A 20150-nucleotide genomic window follows, 5' to 3' on the forward strand; every position below is an offset into this window, starting at 1 on the left:
ATGGTCCTTAGTTCTTGAGTTTGCTTGTTTCCTCCTAATGTGGTACCTGGCCCTAAGTTTGTCTCTGGTTTTCTCAATAGTAGACTCTCCTGAGTCTGAGTGTTTGTGTCCCTGAAAATTCATGTGTTGAAACCTAACTCCTATGGGGATGGAATGAGGAACTGGGGCATTTGGGAGGTGGTTAAGTGATTGGGATTAGTACCCTTATGGAAGGGGTTTTAGAGAGATCCCTTGCCCCCTTCTACCACGTGTGGTCTCTGACCCAGAGGAGGGCCCTCACCCAACAGTCAACCAGTCAATCAATTTCTGCTGTTTATAAGCTACATAGTCTGTGGTATTTTGTTACAGCAGCACAAACAGGCTAAAATAGCCTATCTTCTAACCTTATCCTCAGCCAGCCATCATGTAAACCTCAGTGTGATGGATGGGAAGTAGTAAATCTAAGAGGGAGTAAGGCAAGCTTACAGGTTCACACTCCTTCAGATGTCTTATTCATAGTTGCTGTCCTTGTTTGCCTGCCTTGAGTTGTCTACCTTGTTTATCAGGAAAGGATGGGAGACAGAAATTTATTCTTCAAAGTTCTGGAGGCTACATGTCCAAAATCAAGATGTCAGCAGGGCCACCCTTGTAAGGCTTTAGGGCAGAATCCTTCTTTACCTCTTCTGGCTTCGGTTGGTCACTGGCAATCCTTGGCTTTCCTTCATTTGTAGATGTGTGTGTAACTCCAGTCTCTGCGTCTGTCTTCTTATGACCTTTTTCCTTCTATTTATGTCTCTGTCCAAATTTTCCTTTTCTTATAAGGGCACCAATTATTTGAGTTTCGGTTTAACTCTAGTGAAGTATGACCTCATTTTAACCTGATAGCATCTACAAAGACCCTACTTCCAAATAAGGTCACATTACATGTTCCATGTAGACATAACATGTGAGGAGGTTCCAGAGCTTTTGGTAACTTTCTCAGCTCCTGGAGTCACCTTGCTTTGTATTTTTTCTTCTTGTTATCTATTTTCTTCTTTCTTTTTCCTCAGTAGAATTTCACATTCCTTGGTCTTTATATTACCTGGTTTTCTTCTCTGATTTCATCGTATAATTGCTCCAACTTGTGTCTCTGTCCTCGGAATAATTGCTAACCCACAAAATTCCCCCAGAAAATTGACCTGCAAATCCTTAAGATCAGATGAATTCTGAACCTCTACCCTTGGCTCTGCCTTCAGAGAGGACTATTGATCTGATTTTAGCCTTCTCTCTTTGTAGGATAGATACCTATCTCCAGAGAGTGGCATATACTTTTATATTGTTGGGGAACTAACGGGTAAAATCAAACCAAGAATCGCTAACTTTTTATGGTCCTTAAACATGCCACAGTCACCTTCAGACAACTTTGGTCATTTTAAGGCATTCACATTCTTCTTCACCTGCACACCTGTCACAAGCCTATGTTCATGATATAGTCTTTCCTATAAATAAGCCAGGCAACTGCTGGGCTAGCTGCCTACTGAGCCACCCGGCATCAAGGAACAGGCAAGGGGCACACAAGGTAACAATGCTCTTTCCTCAGCTTTTACTGAATGTAGGTTCACTCAAAGTAGAACATCCGCATACATTAGTATCCTACTCACACTTTAACAGTCTAAGGTAAACACAACACACACACAGCAGCCAAGGGGGAGATAACAAACCCGAGTCCCAGAGTCTCAGTCAACAGGTCTGGGAGGCAGCATGGTGGGCAGGGGGCCGTCAACATCTTGTAAGAAAGAATCTCCAGAGCGAGGTGGGCGGTGGGGCAGACAAAGTTTTCAGTCCAGCAGGACAGAGCCTTTAGCAGTACGGCTGGCAAGAAATCAGCATGGTGTGGAGCAGCTCTCCAGTGTGTGCAGCTCAGCTGTCTCAGCAGTGGTCTGGAGCCTGCTTCAGTTATACCCTTGACAGTGCTGTACTCTACCCTTCTGGGTCTCTTGATAAGTGTCTTGGCACCCCTGATGCCAAGTGGAGATTTTCCCCAGGAGCTATCTATGGGTGGTTCCACTCTGCAGACATGGATATTCTGATCATGCCTGTAGATATCTTAGGTGTGTCTCCTTGCCACATGTGTCTAGGGTGACTTAGGCAGTTTCCTTCTTGAATCAAAGCATCATGGCTAACCAACAGGATGCTTTGCCTTAACCAATGTCTAAGCCTTGGTTGGCAGGAGTGACTCCATTTTTATATACTTTATGCTTTCTTAACCAGACCAATGCCATTTTACTGGTCCTGCTGTCCACAGCACCCTACCCCTGACCTGCATGTTTCTCTTCAAAATCACCTTAATTGCATTATTTGCATATCTCATTGTATCAGAAGTGAGGCCTGTTTACTCTAGAAAACTGTTCAACTCTGCCTGGATTTGGATCTCCCCCAAATTCTGAGCACTTCGTGGACATTTCACATTACACCTGCCCCACCAGAAGAGTCCTTATTGGTAACTTCTCCCCAGGACACCACACCCTCCACATGCTTCCCTGGTAACTTTCAGAAGGAAAGTGGACTAACCAGTGAGGTATTGAGGAAGAGAAAGTTCTTATTTATTTATTATTTATTTTTTATTTTTTTGTGGGTTTTATTTATTTATTTAAGATTTTATATATTTATTTTTAGAGAGGGAAGGGAGGGAGAAAGAGAGAGAGAGAGAAACATCAATGTGTGGTTGCTGGGGGCCGTGGCCTATAACCCAGGCATGTGCCTTGACTGGGAATCGAACCTGTGATGCTTTGGTTTGCAACCCACACTCAATCCACTGAGCTACGCCAGCCAGGCCAGAAAGTTTTTATTTTTAAATTATAGAAAATTACTAATATATTAATCAGTCATTTTAATGAAGCATGGGAGCATTATAATTTAGAGTGTGTAAGATTTATGCTTTTGTTACACTTATGCTTTTCAACTTCTTTTAAACACTGATCACTATTTTCTAATTTTTGAGGTGTTTTCCTCAATAATTAGAAGATAAAGTATGTGAAGATGTCTTATTCAGGCTATCCTCTGTTCCTTTTCTTCTAGCCTAAGTGGGCCCCTCAGTTCCAAGCTGGCAGTCCTCCCACTGCTATTGGTGTACAGAGCAGTTTCAGGAAAACGCCAAGTGCAGAAAGGCGACTGCATTTAAGCAATCGTAGGGAAATACGGAAGGCACCTTTGAAACTCTGCCTCTGATTCCATTTGGCTGTTTCATTGCCAACTGGCTTTTACTGAAGCTCTTTCACTTAAAAACAGCATCAACCCCAAACCTTGAAGATAGAACATGAATTATATTCTATCATCATAATATCAGAGTATGCTTAATTTTTAAAAAAAATTATAATTCATTTCTTGCTGTAGACCAAAAAGCAAAGTGTTTGCAAAGCCCTGTTATGAAAAAGACTTAAATTACCTTCATGAGCAAACAGGTTTGAGAACAGCTTCTAACTCTTCCTCCCTACGTAGGAGTGCAGCACTGCAACGTGCTTCCTGTTGATAAGGTGAGCGCTTCCTCTGCTCAGCCCAGGGTGTGTGGAGGGAAATAGAATCTCACAGATTATCAGTCTCTAGTACTAAATGTTTTGTAAGGATTAACTAGTTAAAATCGGAAAACATATGATTCTGTTTAGGACATTACTTTATTTCCAGTTCAGCTGATGTCTAATGATGTTAATATATTAGATTTTGTCAGATTTGCCTCAAATTAAATGAAGAAGAGTTTTACTGTATTTGTTATTCTCAGGTTGCTACAGTGATGTTTTCCTCAGTAGATGGACAGAACAGTAACGAGGAGTCAGTGTTCAGCACTGCCATTCCAGCACTGTAAGGCTGCAGTGCCCAATGAGGCAGAGTGGAGAGAACACAGAACAGGGGGTAGGGGCGCGAGGTGTGGGGTGTGTGGGAAAGGCTCGAGTTTTGGCCCCAGATCTTCCCTTCACTTGTGAGCTGCAAGTCCAGGTGCCTTCTTGAACCTCACTTTGTTTATCTCTAAAATGGGCCCACCTTATAGAGTGGTTATGAATTTTAAATAAGATAATATGCTTATTAAAACCCCTTTGAAAAACTGAATTACCATGTAAATATGAACTGCCTTTATTGTAGCTTAATGAATAATTGATTTCTTACATCTTAGGTATTCATGATGGTTCTTTACCTGGTATGGTAATTCCTCCTGTAGCTACAAGTATTTCTCTAATATCATCTCATATCTGGGTAAACTGTTAAATTACAACACATACACAGGGATTATCATATGCAACACTTAGCTAAAAACCTTACTTTGGTTATTTCATTTAATCTATATAACATCCTTATGAGGTTTCATACTAATCCTGTCACAAATGAAGAAACAGAAATTTCTTATATATTTTATCATTCATTCAACCAGACAGTGTGATGATGAAGAGGATATTGGGAGTCTAAACATCACCTCTTATTTTATTTCCTGGTAGCTATTGGCTGATAAAACTTATTTTATGTCCAGCCTTGTCTCTCTTGTACCCTTCTGAGCCCCTCGTCACCCACCCAAAGAAAAAGGCATGACTGACAATGACATTATTTTTAAAATGATTGCATAGGCTGCTAAGCTCTGTGTTTTCTTGGCAGTTTCATTTGCAGATATGTTTGTACCATTATCTTTACTCTAAATGATGTAGACACCTGAGGTTTTCCAGAGGCCTTATTGTTTCCATCTCCAAAATGGGCAGATGGATTTAGAAACAGATTTTCTTCTGTGACTCATTCAGGAGAAACTGCATTTTAACAAGAGGTTGTCAAATCCTAAGCCCCACACAAAGGGAAATAGTGCAGTGATCAAATGAAATTAACTTTAATAGGAAAGTAAAATTAAGATACTTTATGTAGAAAGTTTTTCAGATTAGACATTAGCAACAGTGAGAACAACTAATAGGTAAAGCAGCTTACCAAATTAGTTTTTTGAATTCCACAGTTTTTATTAAAACTAAAACAAAATCAATCTTTTCTCTACCACAGGAAATGGAGAGAGAGAGTAAGTCAAATAAAATGAACAGCTTTGCTACTCAATATGAACAAGAAGTTGTTGGTGAGGAAGCATTAAATCATTTAGCTTATGATTCATTTCAGCATTTAGAACATGTTTCTGATCTTCAGAATCACACACAATAGGGTTTTTAGATTACCTCGGTATTTCTTTCACTGACGGTGAGTTAGTGTGTGTTGATACAGGTTCTAAATCACATTTTCTATATTATAACTGACTGCCTTTTCTGCAGCTAATGAAGTTGAAACAATACATAACTACAGTTCAGAAGACTTACATTATACATTTAAAAGCTCTACCATGTATTGAGTTATAACTATTTGCTTTCATTTATAATTTTAAAAGTTAAACTTTGCATAAATTTACACTTTTTAAATTTTTATCCATAATTATATAATTCCAAATTCATGTCCTTATGTTTCACAGTGAGCCTAATGATAGCTTGAATTTATGAAACAAGTATCAAATAATACATTACATAGTTCCTTTTTTCACTACTAGAAAGTTTCCTAATTTTGTTGTGAATATGTTTTCCTTTGTCACTAAAAAAGAGCATAGGGAAAACAGGCACTGTTCATTTTTTCAGTTTTAAAATATATATTTTAGCATATTTTCTTTTGCCTGGTGCCAAATATACACTTGTCAAAGTGTCCCAAATCTAGGAAAAAATGATGATGCCCAAGAGAGTGAAGAATACCGGGCCGAGTGCCGACCAGCATCCCTCATCTGTGGACTGGAAATCAGTGCAAAGAGCATCCTGCTAACTTTGTGCTACCGAAGCTAACAAATTAAAAAATCTATTTTAGTGCCTCAATGTGATGCTTTATTCTGAGTGGTAACTTACCACCAATTAACATGTGAAGAATAAAACATAATTCACTGATCGTTTATTTTAAAATCAAAACTTACTGAAATTACTCTTTGAAAACTCAAGGAAAAGCAACAAGAGTTGCATGACTTGCAGGAGGACATGTAGCTGCGGCATCTGGGTGTCTACGGCTGAGTCTTTTTCATAGACATCAGCCACACCCAGCCGCGACAGCACCGCTTGTGCTGTGGCATATGCCTAGCAAATATATGTTCAATGAATGAATGGTAATTGGAAATTTACTTTTATCTCTTTTAACATTTACATATTCAAAGACAGAGTTTCTACAATAATCATCAGAATAAACTCTATTTTCCAGCACTTTATAGTTTTTACCATAGAATATAGCTAACTTAACTTATACTTTTTGCATGTGAACTTTTAAATCAAAATTATGTCTTTGTGATGTGTTAAGCCTTAAAGTAATGAGAGCATGAGAGAGTAGAAGCTCCAAGAGTTTTTCTTTTCCTCTCACAGCCACACAGCCTTTTCCACCAATAGGGTATCACTGCTAATAGTATTGGAATTTCTGTTTCGAAGACACACACACAAGCACCATTGATGAGAAGAGAGAGTAAAATTTGGTTATGTTTTTATAAACCTTGCTTATATTTGTTTAAAATCTTAGGGAAAGTATACTGTGGGTCTTTAAGAGCTGTAAATGGGTAAATAAAAGAAGTACTGTAATTTTTCAAAGCATTACCGAATGCCAGGAATCTGATATTATCATTCCAGTGTACAGTGACTAGTTAAAGGATATTGGCATCCTGTTATTTGCAAAGGAATTTACAAGGAAACCTAAAACAATTGGAAAAGACAATGGAAAAATGTTGTACAGATTTTTAGATGAATCAACGGTAATGAAAAATTGTATTAGATGGTCTGATGAACTGAGGCTAAATAAAAAAGCAGAAATTAGATACCTTTCTTGTTCTCTTTTTTACATTATTTGGTCACAGAGTCATTTTTCTCCAAAGACTTTTCCATGGAATTATTTAATGTGATACAACTGATACCAAGAACTATAGGAGCTGAGAATGTACGTTAAAAAATACTGGGGTAGCAGAATGGCTTTGCTTACCTATAACCTATTTTAGTAAAAGGTTTTATATGTTAAGATGACTTATATGGGCCACTGCTTTGGACAACGTTAAAAAGTATCATTTGATGAAATATTCTGTGACTGGTGCCCCCTGAGGTTGTGCAGTGGCACTGGGGATATACACAATCTGCTGATTTTGGCTTCAGGCATATTTTCCAAGTGTAGTTGTAGCAGGAAAAACATTTTCTTATCTTTCATGGCATTTGTGTTTTTTTAACATTCACCATGGTCTATAAACAATGTCTGCATGTCTAATTTTAAATGGCTTTTTCACAGGGCTGTAAACAGAAATAAAACTAGGAACTTTATAGGCCATAGGAAAGATACTGCTCAGTGCAATGAATTTAAAGTCCGAAAACACAGAGGTTTTCAAATGGAAGCAGGAAAGTAACAACGCAAGAAGGTGGTAACACGTTGAACTGGGATCAGATTTCTTTACAGCATCAAGATTCTTAGAATTCCCCTCAGTTGTTTTTAGTTTAGTGGAGATTCTGTATGAAAATCTATTTTTTGAACTTTTAAAGAACTGTTTTCTAAATCACTATACAGGGTGAATGTGCATGGGCGGGGCACCACCTCAGCTTTAGTGTCTCAAATCTCCAGTCGTGGCAGTTCAGCTCCATTCATATGAGAATGCACATATATTCACAGTGGAACTGGGGGGCACTGTTATGTTTAAACATGGAAAAGCCTTGATGCAGAATAAGAGAAGGTACTTGGAGGAATTTACCAACCAATAAAGAATATTCTGGGGGAAAAAAAAAAGCCCAGAAAAGAAGGCCCAGCTATGTTAACAGAGCAAAGAATGTTTTTCAGTAATCAAAACTTGCTATTAGGAAACAAGATAATTCTCTCTCTATTATTTTTCTAATTTTATCTTTAATTATTTTCTAATTTTGTCTTTAAAATTCAAGCCTTCCTCAAATTTTATTTCTTCCATAAAGTTTCCTCTCCCTCTCCATTCTGAAATCTCTGTCTGAATACCTATATACGATGTGAGTGTGGAGAATAAGGGTGTCAAACTCATTTTCACCAGAGGCCACATCAGCCTCTCTCTTGGTTGCCTTCAAAGGGCCAAAATAATTTTAGGACTGTATAAATGTAACTACTCCTTAACTGTTAAAGAATTGAAATTACATTCTGCCCTTCGAAGGCAACCACGAGGCTGATGTGGCCCCTGGTGAAAATGAGTGCGACATCCCTGGAGTAGAATATAGGAATTAGGTTCTCTGGCATGACCACATTGCCTGCATCAGTGTCCTGGCTCAAGCCAGATGACCCTGGGCAAGCCAATTGTTTGCATTGATTTGTTCATCTGAGAAATGCAAATACTAATAGTACCTGCCTTGTGTGGCTATTACAAGAATTAAAATAGGAAATATGTGTAAAACACATCTAAGCACTTACTAAGCGGTGCTTTTTTTTTTTATACTATATACCACATTGTAGCATGTAGGTATTTGCTGTAATGATTTGCGTTAATCACCTTCTACAATTGATATGCCTGCGTTTTCCCATGCCTGCGTTTGATATATTAGTTTTTATTTGTTTCTTTGATTTTTAGATAAAAGTTGCTTGGGTCAGGACCTATATCATTTTTTTAAAAGATTTTATTTATTTTTATTTTTTAGAGAGAGGGGAAGGGAAGGAGAAAGAGAGGGAGAAACATTATTGTGTAATTGCCCCTCCCATGGCCCACTACTGGGGACCTGGCCTGCAACCCTGGCATGTGCCCTGACTGGGAATCGAACTAGCAATCCTTTGATTTGCAGGCCCACACTCAATCCACTGAGCCACACCAAACAGGGCTGATTAATTTTTTTAATTGAATCAATTTTTAGAAGAGTTTTAGGTTAATTGCAAAATTGACTGGAAGGTAGAGTTCCCATACACTCCTGTCTCCATACAGGTACAACACTCCCCACCAGGTAGGATATTTGTCACAATTGATGGACTCACACTGACACATCATAACCATCCAAAGTCCCTAGGGTTCACTCATGTCATACATTCTATGGACTTTGTCACTATAGGGTAAATGGAGGCAGTCTGGCTTCCTCACCTTAGGGTCTGAGTCATTACTCAGGGAAGCAGTGCTCCCAGGGTCTTGGAGGGGCCTGATAACCAGTGTTCTCATAGCCTTGAGACTGGGTCCAATAAACTGTTCCCACAACATGAACTGGGCTTGCGTGCGCAGAATTATGTTATGTCATGTAATGCTCTGGCAGTTTCCCAGCACTGTTCCCTTCCAGTACTTAAATAAGTAGAGGCTTCTCACTAGTTAGACACATGCAAGGGGGCAGGTGCGACGGCAGGTGCCATGATGGGGAGCAAGGGCCACGATGTGTGACATGCAGGGAGACCTCAGCTTGCAGTGTGCGTGGCTCGCCCACTGATGAATGAGGGCATGCCTGATACCCCAACAGCTTTGTGAATATTTTTCTGTCTACATGAATACCATGGACCTGCCCAGCCTTAAAGGGTCACAACAGAGTCATGTATTTGGAATCATACCTTTTCAGACTGGTTTCTTTCCCTTATTAATATACACGTACAACTCTAGGCCTTAGGTCTGAAAAGCACTTAGAAATAATGTGTTAGATGCAAGGAGACTGGAGACTGAGGGCTGTGGTGTTCACTGTGGCACACTGCTCACTCAGTCCACGGTACTTCTTACTAGGTAACTCTTACCTAAATATAATGAAAAAACTCTGAAAATTAGAATGACATTTAAAAAATATTACTAAAGCTTCAATGTGGTGAGAATAAGGACTGAAAATTCCTGCAAAATGATATAATCAATACACTTTAAAAAGAATAAATTTAATAACTTGTAGCCATGATTTTCCTCATTGTTTTATAACTGCTTAATTATAACTATACTCTAACTTTACGGTTCTTCTAAATTAGTTGTGTGCTTTTTCAATGATCTTTTGGTTAGGTGAATTTTTAAAATTTTCCCAGTGGCCAGTGCTCACTTTGAACTGATTGAGCCTTCCTGTTTTAACAGGTTGTGGTGCGGAGTTGTCGGGAGACACAGGCTCCTTCAGCAGCCCCGGGTACCCTAACACGTATCCCCCCAGCAAGGAGTGCATCTGGTACATCCACACTGCGCCCGGGAGCAGCATTCAGCTCACCATCCATGACTTTGATGTGGAGTATCACCAAAGCTGCAATTTTGATGTCCTGGAGGTAGGAATTTAGATTGCTTTTCAGCACATTCCAAAATTTGGGGTAGAATTGGAAATCACTGCAAAAATTCCTAAATTCTTTCCAGTGTTCAGAGCAGTGTTCTATTCTTAGAAATTTTGATGAGTATCAGCTTTTCGTGAATGGTATTTGCAGACAAATGGAATTAATATCTCAGTTTGGGTTTCTCTAAAAGCTTGATGGTGGCAGTTTGATCGGGAGTGAAGGGAGCCCCTGTGGGCAACTTAGGCTTAATCCTGCCAGGACCTCCTGAACCCCTGTGAAGACTGCACCTTAGAATCATCCCTCTAAAGACACCAGGCTGAGGCACTGGTGCTTGAACTTCCACCTCCAATGGTGGAAGAATGCACTTGGCATCGTTAACGCCCCACACTCCCTGTCTGAGGAAGCTCGCTCGGGAGAGGCAGTGGGGAGGCAGAGTGTGGAGAAGAGGCACTGGGTGGGGCATGGCTGTAAGCAGAAGCATTGCCCACCTCAACTGCAGCTGCAATCAGAGAGGGCCCACAAGGAACAGGGTGCAAAACGCATCTGCTGCAGAAGGTTTTTAGAAAAATGGTCACTGAGGCAGTTTGAGGCATTTGAAGATAAGAACTTTTCCAACACTGCTGCAAAGGTTTTACCTCAGGTAATTATGATGGCCTTTGAGAATCTGTTATAATTTGCTTTTCTTTGCTGGGATCTGGTCATCAGGAGATGTACATATATACATCAGGAGATGTATATATATACATATATACATATATACATATATACAGATATATATATATATATATATATATATATATATATATATATGCTGAACTTTGACCTATCTGCAATATGTAAGGCTTCTACATATACACAAGACTCCCATTCCCATAGGAAAAGGGACTGTATAGCCCATCAGACAAGGGTTCTGTATCTGGTAGAACTTAGGCTCCATGAGGGCTGGGTATTTGTCTTTTTGTGTGTGTTTGTTTGCTTTACTGTTGGGGCCACAGAATACTTGGCAAGTAGAAAACACTTGTACATATTTTTGGAATGAATGAAAGCATCCAAATGTCTCTGTGATTGACACATGGGTTTATAAAGCTAGTTTGACATCCGTTTTCCCATCCTAATGTTCAATAATCCTGTGAGGTAAGGGAATTTTTTCTGCATTTTGCCATTGTCAAACAGAAGATCAAAAAAATGGACAGGTTTCCCATTACCACCAGGGCGGTGAGTGGAGGAGCTATGAAGTGAATGCACCTGCCCCCAGCACTCCATGCAAATCAGCAGGAAAAGATAGAGGTCGGCAGTACACAAGACATGGAAGTGAGTGGACTGTTCTTTATGAAAGCTTTAACACTTAAAAACTTTATTTAATTACAAACCAAATTCTTTCCTTGAAAAGAAATGGGGTTCTCAAATCATGCCTTCACTGAGTGATTGCAGTCACTAGGAATTATGCTTAACAGCTCAAGTATCTCTAAAAGAGGATAATGCTGTAGTGAGTGAATGCAGGGACAGAGCTGACACCCATACCTTCATCTTCATGTAAGTGCTGATGCCAAGCCATGACTCCATCTCAGAAGAGGAGGTGTTTTTTTTAGGAGGAGAGAACAAGGTAACAACCAGAATTCACACTCGCAGTATAAAGTAGGGCTGACACTCAAATGCGGAGTCTTCAAATGGTCTCTCTTGTTGGCAAAAACATTTCTCAGTTGCATAAACCCCTTGACGCTTGCAAAAGGCTGGCAGCAGACTTCTCCACAGTAATGTGAAATGTTCCAAACCTTTCATTTTCATGTTCCAAAGCGCGTGAGATTGTTGCCCACTTGGCAAATGTAAATAGGTCCATTGTGCTTTGGGTTTTGTCACACCCACTACGTGAGGAAGTAAAGACCAGGGCTGTTCCCTGCACCGGGCTTGGGGACAGAGGGACAGGGCAGGCTCTCTGGGCCGCAGCTCTCAAGCCGGGAACTGTGCCTGCGCAGAGAGGGCTGGGAAAGGAGGCTGCAAGTCTGGTTGGGGCTTGCTTTTGTTAGGACAAGGTGGTCTCCCAAGGTTTCATCAAAATCAGCATTTGGAGGAGTATTTGAGGCCCTTAAATATTTTGAGAGTTATTTTTTTCCTTAAGGCTGAAATGAGTAACTTCCTTACTTTTTGTTCAAAAACCTAATTTGACCTCTCTGAAAATGCTCGTCAGGTGAAAAATGTTATAATAAATTTGCATTAATGACAATTATTGTGTAAGCAGTGTCCAAAACTAGAGAGAATTTTTATGAGTTCATTTGAGTTAAACTGTGGACAATTGCTGGGAAGCAAAATCTCAACTGGGGTACTGGGGATGGGCAGTTTTGCAGCTTGTTTTATACATTAGAATTAAAGTAGGAGACATAAGGAGGGTTCCGTGAAATCCAATGGTGCTAGATAAGGGGGTGGGAGAAAATAAAGAGGGAAATCTCTGGACTTGGATAAAGAGTAAAACAGAGAACCACATACTTCTTTTGCATTGGTGAGTATAGGATAGTCGATAATTAACGTTAACAGCACACAGAGATGGTATTTAAGGAACAAGGGAACAATGAGGGGTTCTTCAGCCTGGTGCTCTGGTGTGGTGGTTGCCCTGAGGGGTTTGGAAAAGGGGATCCCTCTGATGTTTCAAAGGTATATTATCTTGGATGCAAAAGACAATAGACAGGGCTCATAGCAAAGATTGACCTTTGTCAAAAAAGCTACAGGCCTTCTTTTTGTTGGCAGAGTAGTATTCCATTATGTAAATGCCCCATAGTTGTTTTATGCACGCATCTACTGATGGACACTTGGGCTGCTTCATTTTACCCTTTGTGACAGCATGGATGGGCCTGGAGAACATTATGCTAAGTGAAATAAGCCAGTCAGAGAAAGACAAATACCGTGTGATTTCACCCATATGGGGAAGCTAATGAACAAACTGAACTAACAAGGACAATGGGGACAGACTCACAGATGGAGAGCAGGCTGACAGCTAGTGGGAGGGGGACTGATTGAGCAAAAGGGGGTGGAGACATTGAGTAAGAATGAAAAAGGACTCGGGAACAACAGCATGGTGACTGTGGAGGTGAGGGAATTATAAGGGGGATAAATGGTAATGGAAAAGATACACTAAAAAATTACTAATAAAAAATTTAAAAAGCTACAGACTCAAGACATGACTGCCAGCCATGACCTGCTTTTATTTAGTAGTTTTTATGTTCAGACCATCCTAGGGGGTTACTTTTGGTCTCTGGGTTTGCAAGGCTGCCATGGAGGCCGCCCCTGAGCTTGTCAGGGTTAGTATGAGGCCCTTTTCCATCTACACAACAAAATGACTTTTTCTATCCCTCATACCATGGATGCCAATAATGCGTTAGCAAGAGGTTTCAAAATTTGTTACCCCTGGTGTGTGTGGGGCCTAGAAAAATTGACCCATCTGTTCCTAGCTTGCACATTCATTACCCTTTCCTGTTCTGCTGAGCAGAGCCAAGTAGGACCTCACTGTCACCAGGTATTGGGTGTTTTGAGTTTCACCAAGTTAAAGGAGTCAACATTTTTCTCCCTCAAAACTCTGTGTCCAGCAAGTGGCCAGTTGCTTTTATCAACAGCCGTTTGGTTACTCATGACCCTGGAATGCTGACTTGATTGTAACAATAAATGGAGCTAACAGAGCAGAAAGAAATGTTCAAAACAGATTAAAACCAGAGCCTTTGAAATGTTCTATATTCTAAGAATTTGCTAAAAAACACATTTTTAAAGCTCTAATCATCAGACCTATTCCTTTTCCCCTAAAGTTTAGTCATATGCTGTAGTTGAACGAACCACACCCTGAAATTCTTTCCAACTTTTTCCTATTTTAAAGAGTCATGTGCTAACTAGTGGTTTTATTTGTGAAAGACAAAAGTGCCATTTTATTGTTTGGCTCATGGAAACACTCTGGCTGATTTTTCTTCAATCTCCGAGAAAGGAGCTTGAACTGGCATAAAGTAGAAAAGGAAATCTACTCCTTGGTGCAATAAACCTAGACAATTGCTCGGTGTGGGCAGTTAGCTCCCTCTGGTCTCTCCATGATGGTCTTTTGTGAGCCCAGCCCAGTAAGAAGGGAAGCACAAGTGATGGTGTTTATTCTTCTGGAGGCTTCTAGGCCTAGCTGACTCATACCAGTTATGATTGTATTCTCAAGGGGACCCCAAGCAGGGAAAACAAGGACGATTTTGCCAACATGCAAGTTTTTTTTGTTAGAACTAGACCCTTTCGCCCAATGTTCTCTCCAAATGTGTGCTGCTTATTGGGCGTTGATGATTAGGAGCACATACTGGCAGTTTCTCACTCTGAGGACTGTGCTGGGCAAGAGGGTAGGGGAATCTTCAAAATGGGAAAGGACACCCTAAACAAGAAATAATCTTGTTTCTTGCATTTGCATATGTGTACGTGTAAAGGGCCACACAGGGCTCTTCCTGAGGTCCTGCTTTGGAAGGGACAGAGGGGACCACACGAACATAGTTCCTCCTAGTGAAAATAAGCATGAAGCTGTCAGCCTGCTTCATTCCTTTGCAATTACAGTGCTTGTGCTCAGCCCTCTGTGGAACAGCAGTTTCATTCATTTTGGCCTTTCCCGCATGGCTGGGGGAATTAATCGGACAAAGGAATCATTATAGATTCAAATCACATACTTCCCAAAACTGGGCTTGTTGTTCTCACTCTCTCTCCCCAGAGAACACTTCAGTGTTTCCCCGATCAGTCAAAGCATCCCTGAGGCTGGGGGCCTAAGTAATGGGGGTGGGAGGTAAATGGATGTGGAAAGCAGCATAGATCACACAGGTGGGAGCGTGCTGCACACAAGTCCCATTGAGCCTGGCTTTCCTGGTTCTGATCCTGAGTACAGAATTTTGAGCATATATGCGGGGCAGAGGGACTGAAAGCTGTCACTGAAAATGGTCTTTCTTCCACAAATTTAAGTTTGCCAAGACCTGACGGTAGGGGCTAAATATCATTTTTTAAAAATTTAATTTAATTAATTTATTTTTTAAGTTCAAGATGCTACCATTTATTTCTTTAGGCAAACATATCAATGTACAAATATGATAAATATAAAAAATCACATGTGAACTCAGAAACAGCCTTTGATTCTGAATTGTGTCAGTTTTCTTGCAAGATGTCATCTTACCTATCTCTCTGACATGAAGGGAAACTGCCTTATTTTCTTCTTCATTGCTCAAAATCCAGAGCATCTTGTTTGGTGGTATTTTACCTAGTTTCATATATTTGCCACTTTTTTATTTTATGCAATCTTTTTCTTTATTTTTTGATACAATGTATTTATTGCTATTTTATTATTCATATTTTCAATCTTTTTTTTCTTCTTCTTAAAGAAGACCCTTTAACATGTCAAGCAATACTGGTTTGGTGATGGTGAACTCCTTTAGCTTTTTCTTGTTTGGGAAGCTCTTTATATGTCCCTTGAGTCTAAATGATAGCTTTGCTGGGTAGAGTAATCTTGGCTGTAGGTTCGTACTTTTCATGACTTTGAATATTTCTTGCTAATCCCTGTGGCCTATGAAGTTCCTGTTGAGAAATCTGCTGACAGTCTTATGGGGGCTCCCTTGTAGTTAACTGCTTTTCTCTTACGGCTCTTCAGATTCTCCTTTGTCTTTAAAGTTTTGCATTTTAATTATGATATTTCTTAGTGTGGGCCTCTTTGGGTTCATCTTGTTTGGGACTCTTTATACTTCCTGGACTTGTATGTATTTTTCCTTCTCCAGGTTAAGGAAGTTTCCTGTCATTAATTTTACAAATAGTTTTTCAATGTCTTACTCTTTCTTTTCTCTTTTTAGCACCTTCGTGATGTGAATGTTGGTACTCTTGAAGTTGTCCCAGAGGCTCCTTATACTATCCACATTTTTTAAAAATTCTTTTTTATTTTTTGCTGTTCTGACTGGGTGTTTTTTTCTTCCATATATTCCAAATCACTTATTTGATTCTTGGCTTCATCTTCTCTACTGTTGATTCCCTGTAAATTATTCTTCATTTCAGTTACTGTATCCTTCATGTCTGACTGGTTCTTTTTTATGGTTTTATATCCTTTTTATGCTGTTGAAGTTCTCACTAAGTTCCTTAAGCATCCTTATAACCATTGTTTTGAACTCGCTGTTAGTTTGAGTGCCTCCATTTCATTTAGGTTTTTTTCTTGTTCTTTTACTTGGGACCTGTTTCTTTGTCTCCTCATTTTGGTTCTTCCCTGTGTTGGTTTCTACGTATTAGGTAGAGCTGCTATGACTCCATGTCTTGGTAGCATGGCCTATGTAGTAAGTTTCCTGTAAGGGTCCAGTGGCACAGCCTTCCTTATCGCCCAGGATGGGCACTCCAGGTGTGCCCCCTTGTGAGGGTTGTATACACCCTCATGTTATAGTTAGGACTTGATTGCTGTTGGCACCTTAACGGGAGGGATTTGTCCCTAGGCCAATAGACTGCAAGGACTAGCTAGGCCACTGCGAGGGGTCAGCTGTGCAGGGGCTCACCCCACAGAGCAGAACTTACTTCAGCAGGGCTCTGGTGCCTGCTGAGTCTGTGCTTCAGTATGTTGTTTGTGGAGGTAGTTGGGTGGTGCTTTGCAATGGTCTAAAGCTCTGGGGCCTCTCAGGAGGTACATGCCAAGAGCAGCCACTGCCTGTGCTCTGCCCAGAGCTTCCCAGCACAAGCTACAAAGTGATCTTTGGATGGCTGCTACTTGTGCTGGGCTTGGAGGTGTTCAGGATAAGCCAAGCTGCAAACCAAGCCTGACTGCTGCTAGCGCCAGGCCTGGGGCCACTTAATGAGAGATATGGGGCATGCTGAGACCAGATGCTGCTTGTTTGAGAGATTTTAGGAAAGTCTGAAGCCTGCTCCAAGATAGGCCACTGAAAACTGTTTGAATGGGACTGCAAGTTGGTGGGGCAGGGTCTTGGGAATCACCAGGGTGAAGCTAAGAGCCTTAGCCAGGTTGATGGAGACTCAGATAGGGAGCCTGCCTGCTGGCTCAGAAAAGGAGCAATGGCCTCTGCCAGCATTTCTGTTTGGGAGAAATATGCCCTTCCAGCTCTCGCTCTGGTGACAGACAATTCTCTTCTTCCCTCTATGTCCCTGGTGCCTTTTAAGTTGCTGCCTTAGCACTAGCACTCAGAGGGAGTGAGTCCAAGAAAGTTCATGTGCTGAGCCTTTAAGAGGAATATCTAGGGCTCCAGTTACCCTCTGTCTTACTCAACCACAATCCCTACTGGTTTTTATAACCAGAAGTTGTAGGGTCTTCTCTTCTCAACACTGGAACCTGAGCTGGGAAACCTGATGTGGGGCTGGGACCCACCACTCCTCAAGGAAAACCTCCACAGACAAGATATCCCTCCCAGTTTTTATCTGCCACATGGGTGTTTGACCAGTTTGTTCTGTGTCTCTGTTCCTCCTACCAGTCTCGATATTTCTTCTTGTTTATACCTTTAGTTATAAAATTTCTGTTCAGCTAGATTTAAGGCAGCTCTGAATGATGGTTGTTCCTTAGTTTAGTTGTAATGTTAATGTGGTTATGAAAGAATGTGAATACTGCACTTATTAATACTTCCATTGCCATCTTCACTGGAAGCCTAATTTTACTCCTCAATATCTTCTGTTTGATTGCTATCTTCCCCACATTCCTCACCACTTATCACCCCAACACATACATTGGATAAGCAGGCCCACTGGTGATTGAGAAATCTATGTGTGAGGTGTGCTGGAGGCCTGGCCTGGGCCGAGCTAGACTTGCTTGCAAGATGCTGGATGTGAGACCAAGGGGACACTTGCTGGGAGGAATGTGTCACTAGGGTGTCAGATTCAGGTTAGATAGACAGTTGCAAATGGGAGGAGCCTAGGTCTGAGGAAAACTGAGATGGATCTAAGGGACACCATCCAGATACTGAGGCAGAGTGTACAGGGCAATTCCGGAGTAGAAGCTGGATGATCTTAGTCATGTTCCTGCAAGTGGGCATGTTGGGAGTAGGAACAGAGAAGTAATCCTTTTCTGAAGGTATGACAGAACACATTGATAGAAATTATATTTTCAGTCCCTTGGAAGAAGCAAAAATATTAATTACATGCCTAATTTTATAATATATTCAGATTATAAGGTGGGAAATCCTAAAAATGTAACTGGAAGATAAGTGGCTTTCAGTGAACCTGATGTTCACAAACAAGATGGCTTTATACTAACCCTATTCTAATGTGCCTGAAGAAGTAGAAAATCAGACTTGATGCTGCGTTATCTGCAATGCCTATGCTGAAGAAAGCAGGGGATCCAGTGAAGACATGGAAAAGAGGAAGAGGGGAGATAGGGAAGATTCTGGAATTATCCATTCAGTCCCGCTCTACAGTTCTGGCTGATAAAACAAGCAGGAATTTTGTGGGTGGTTAAACTTGTGTGTTCCCAGGGCAGAGGGAGTGCCTTTGAAAATTCAGCTCAAGTTTATAGTTCATCCCCACCCAAGAGGCTGGGATTCCAACTTCTAATGACAATAAAGCCCAAGAACTGGTGGTAAAAGTGAATCAGGGGAGGGCTGTAGTTGCTCAAACATATCTCTTACTTTAAGTCCCTTTTTTCTATACCCATCTTAGATCTACGGAGGCCCTGATTTCCAGTCTCCCAGAATAGCCCAGCTGTGTGCCCGGAGATCATCTGAGAATCCCATGCAGGTCTCCAGCACAGGAAATGAGCTAGCAATCCGATTTAAGACTGACACCTTCATAGGTGGGAGAGGCTTCAATGTCTCATGGCAAGCAGTCCCAGGAGGTGAGTGAACCAAAGAAAAATCTAAAGGTACTGAAGCTGAGTCCTTGTTAACTTTCATGAAATGAGTGGAGTGGAGAGAGGTATGAAGGATACATCCTGACAACTTTGTGTCTTCCCAAAGGGCAAATACTGCTTTGGCATATACTCTTTCCTAAAACATGGGATAGAGTTTAACTTCTGAAGAATCACAGTGTATGTGAAAACAAGGAACATATGTGAATCCATGGTGAGAGCAGGAGTGGGGTGATCGGTCAGACTCACTTTCTCTCTAAGGACTTGGGCCACCCGTTCCCTAACCTCCAACAGCGGCATCAGCAAAGTGGTAAATTGCTTCATGCCACAGTTTAGACCTTTGGATTTGGGCAAATGCCAAAGCTGTAAATGTTAAATTAGTGAAATTCATGGAATTACCAGGTGTCAGATAGTGACATTCTGGCTAAGAATTTAGTCAGTCTGAATAAATTACCTATTGCACACAGTTTAAATAAAAAAAATTAAAGCATGAAATGTTTTAGCAAATGTTACCCCATCCAATGACTCATAATAGCCAAATTTATTGAATGCTTACTAAGTACCAGGAGCTTTCCTAACTATTCTATAGGATTATCTCATTTCATCCTCACGACCACCCTGTGAGGGACATTCATTTCATATACTCATAATAGTAAAGAAGAAATCAAAGCTTAGAGAAGTTAGTGACTTCTAGAAAATGCCAGAGCAAAATACAGCCTAAAGCTACTTAATGGTCCTACTTTTGCAACTTTAAAGTAACATAAGTATATCACATCTTTCCTGGAGTTCATAACATATGAATTTAATGAGAATTATAAATAGATTTATTATTTAGATTACCCCCAAATGAGTTGCAGTTATTAGAAAATAATACTGAATTTTTTCATTATTGGTTTATATCATCATCAATCCAAGAAATGATGGGTCATAGAGGTAAAAGTTGGAAAGTATTTGATAATGTCATAAGAATAAACAAACTGAATAACTGTACCAGGTCCAGAATATTAGATTTTAAAAGGCAGATATTAAATTATTTACAAAAACATATATTACTAAATGAATTAAAATTTTTGGAAAGAGATATGTTCTGAAACTTTGTTATATATTTAGAGAACCGTGATGAGGCATTTAATCGCTTTATGAAAACATGGTTTTATTGGCACTTTTCAGTATT

General features: G+C 40.4%; 1 protein-coding gene across 1 annotated transcript in view; it reads left to right on the forward strand.

Annotated features, from left to right (window-relative positions):
- CUBN (cubilin) overlaps positions 1-20150 on the forward strand; it is a 251860-nt gene that overhangs the window by 93672 nt on the left and 138038 nt on the right. Inside the window, exons 29-30 of the mRNA XM_045858052.1 lie at positions 9992-10173; positions 18790-18964. Of these exons, the coding sequence (XP_045714008.1) occupies positions 9992-10173; positions 18790-18964 (357 nt within the window). The remainder of the gene's footprint in view (positions 1-9991; positions 10174-18789; positions 18965-20150) is intronic.

The sequence above is a fragment of the Phyllostomus hastatus genome, unplaced genomic scaffold, assembly GCF_019186645.2.
Source record: "Phyllostomus hastatus isolate PE091 unplaced genomic scaffold, TTU_PhHast_1.1 phas_scaffold_1674, whole genome shotgun sequence".
Lineage (NCBI taxonomy): Eukaryota > Metazoa > Chordata > Mammalia > Chiroptera > Phyllostomidae > Phyllostomus > Phyllostomus hastatus.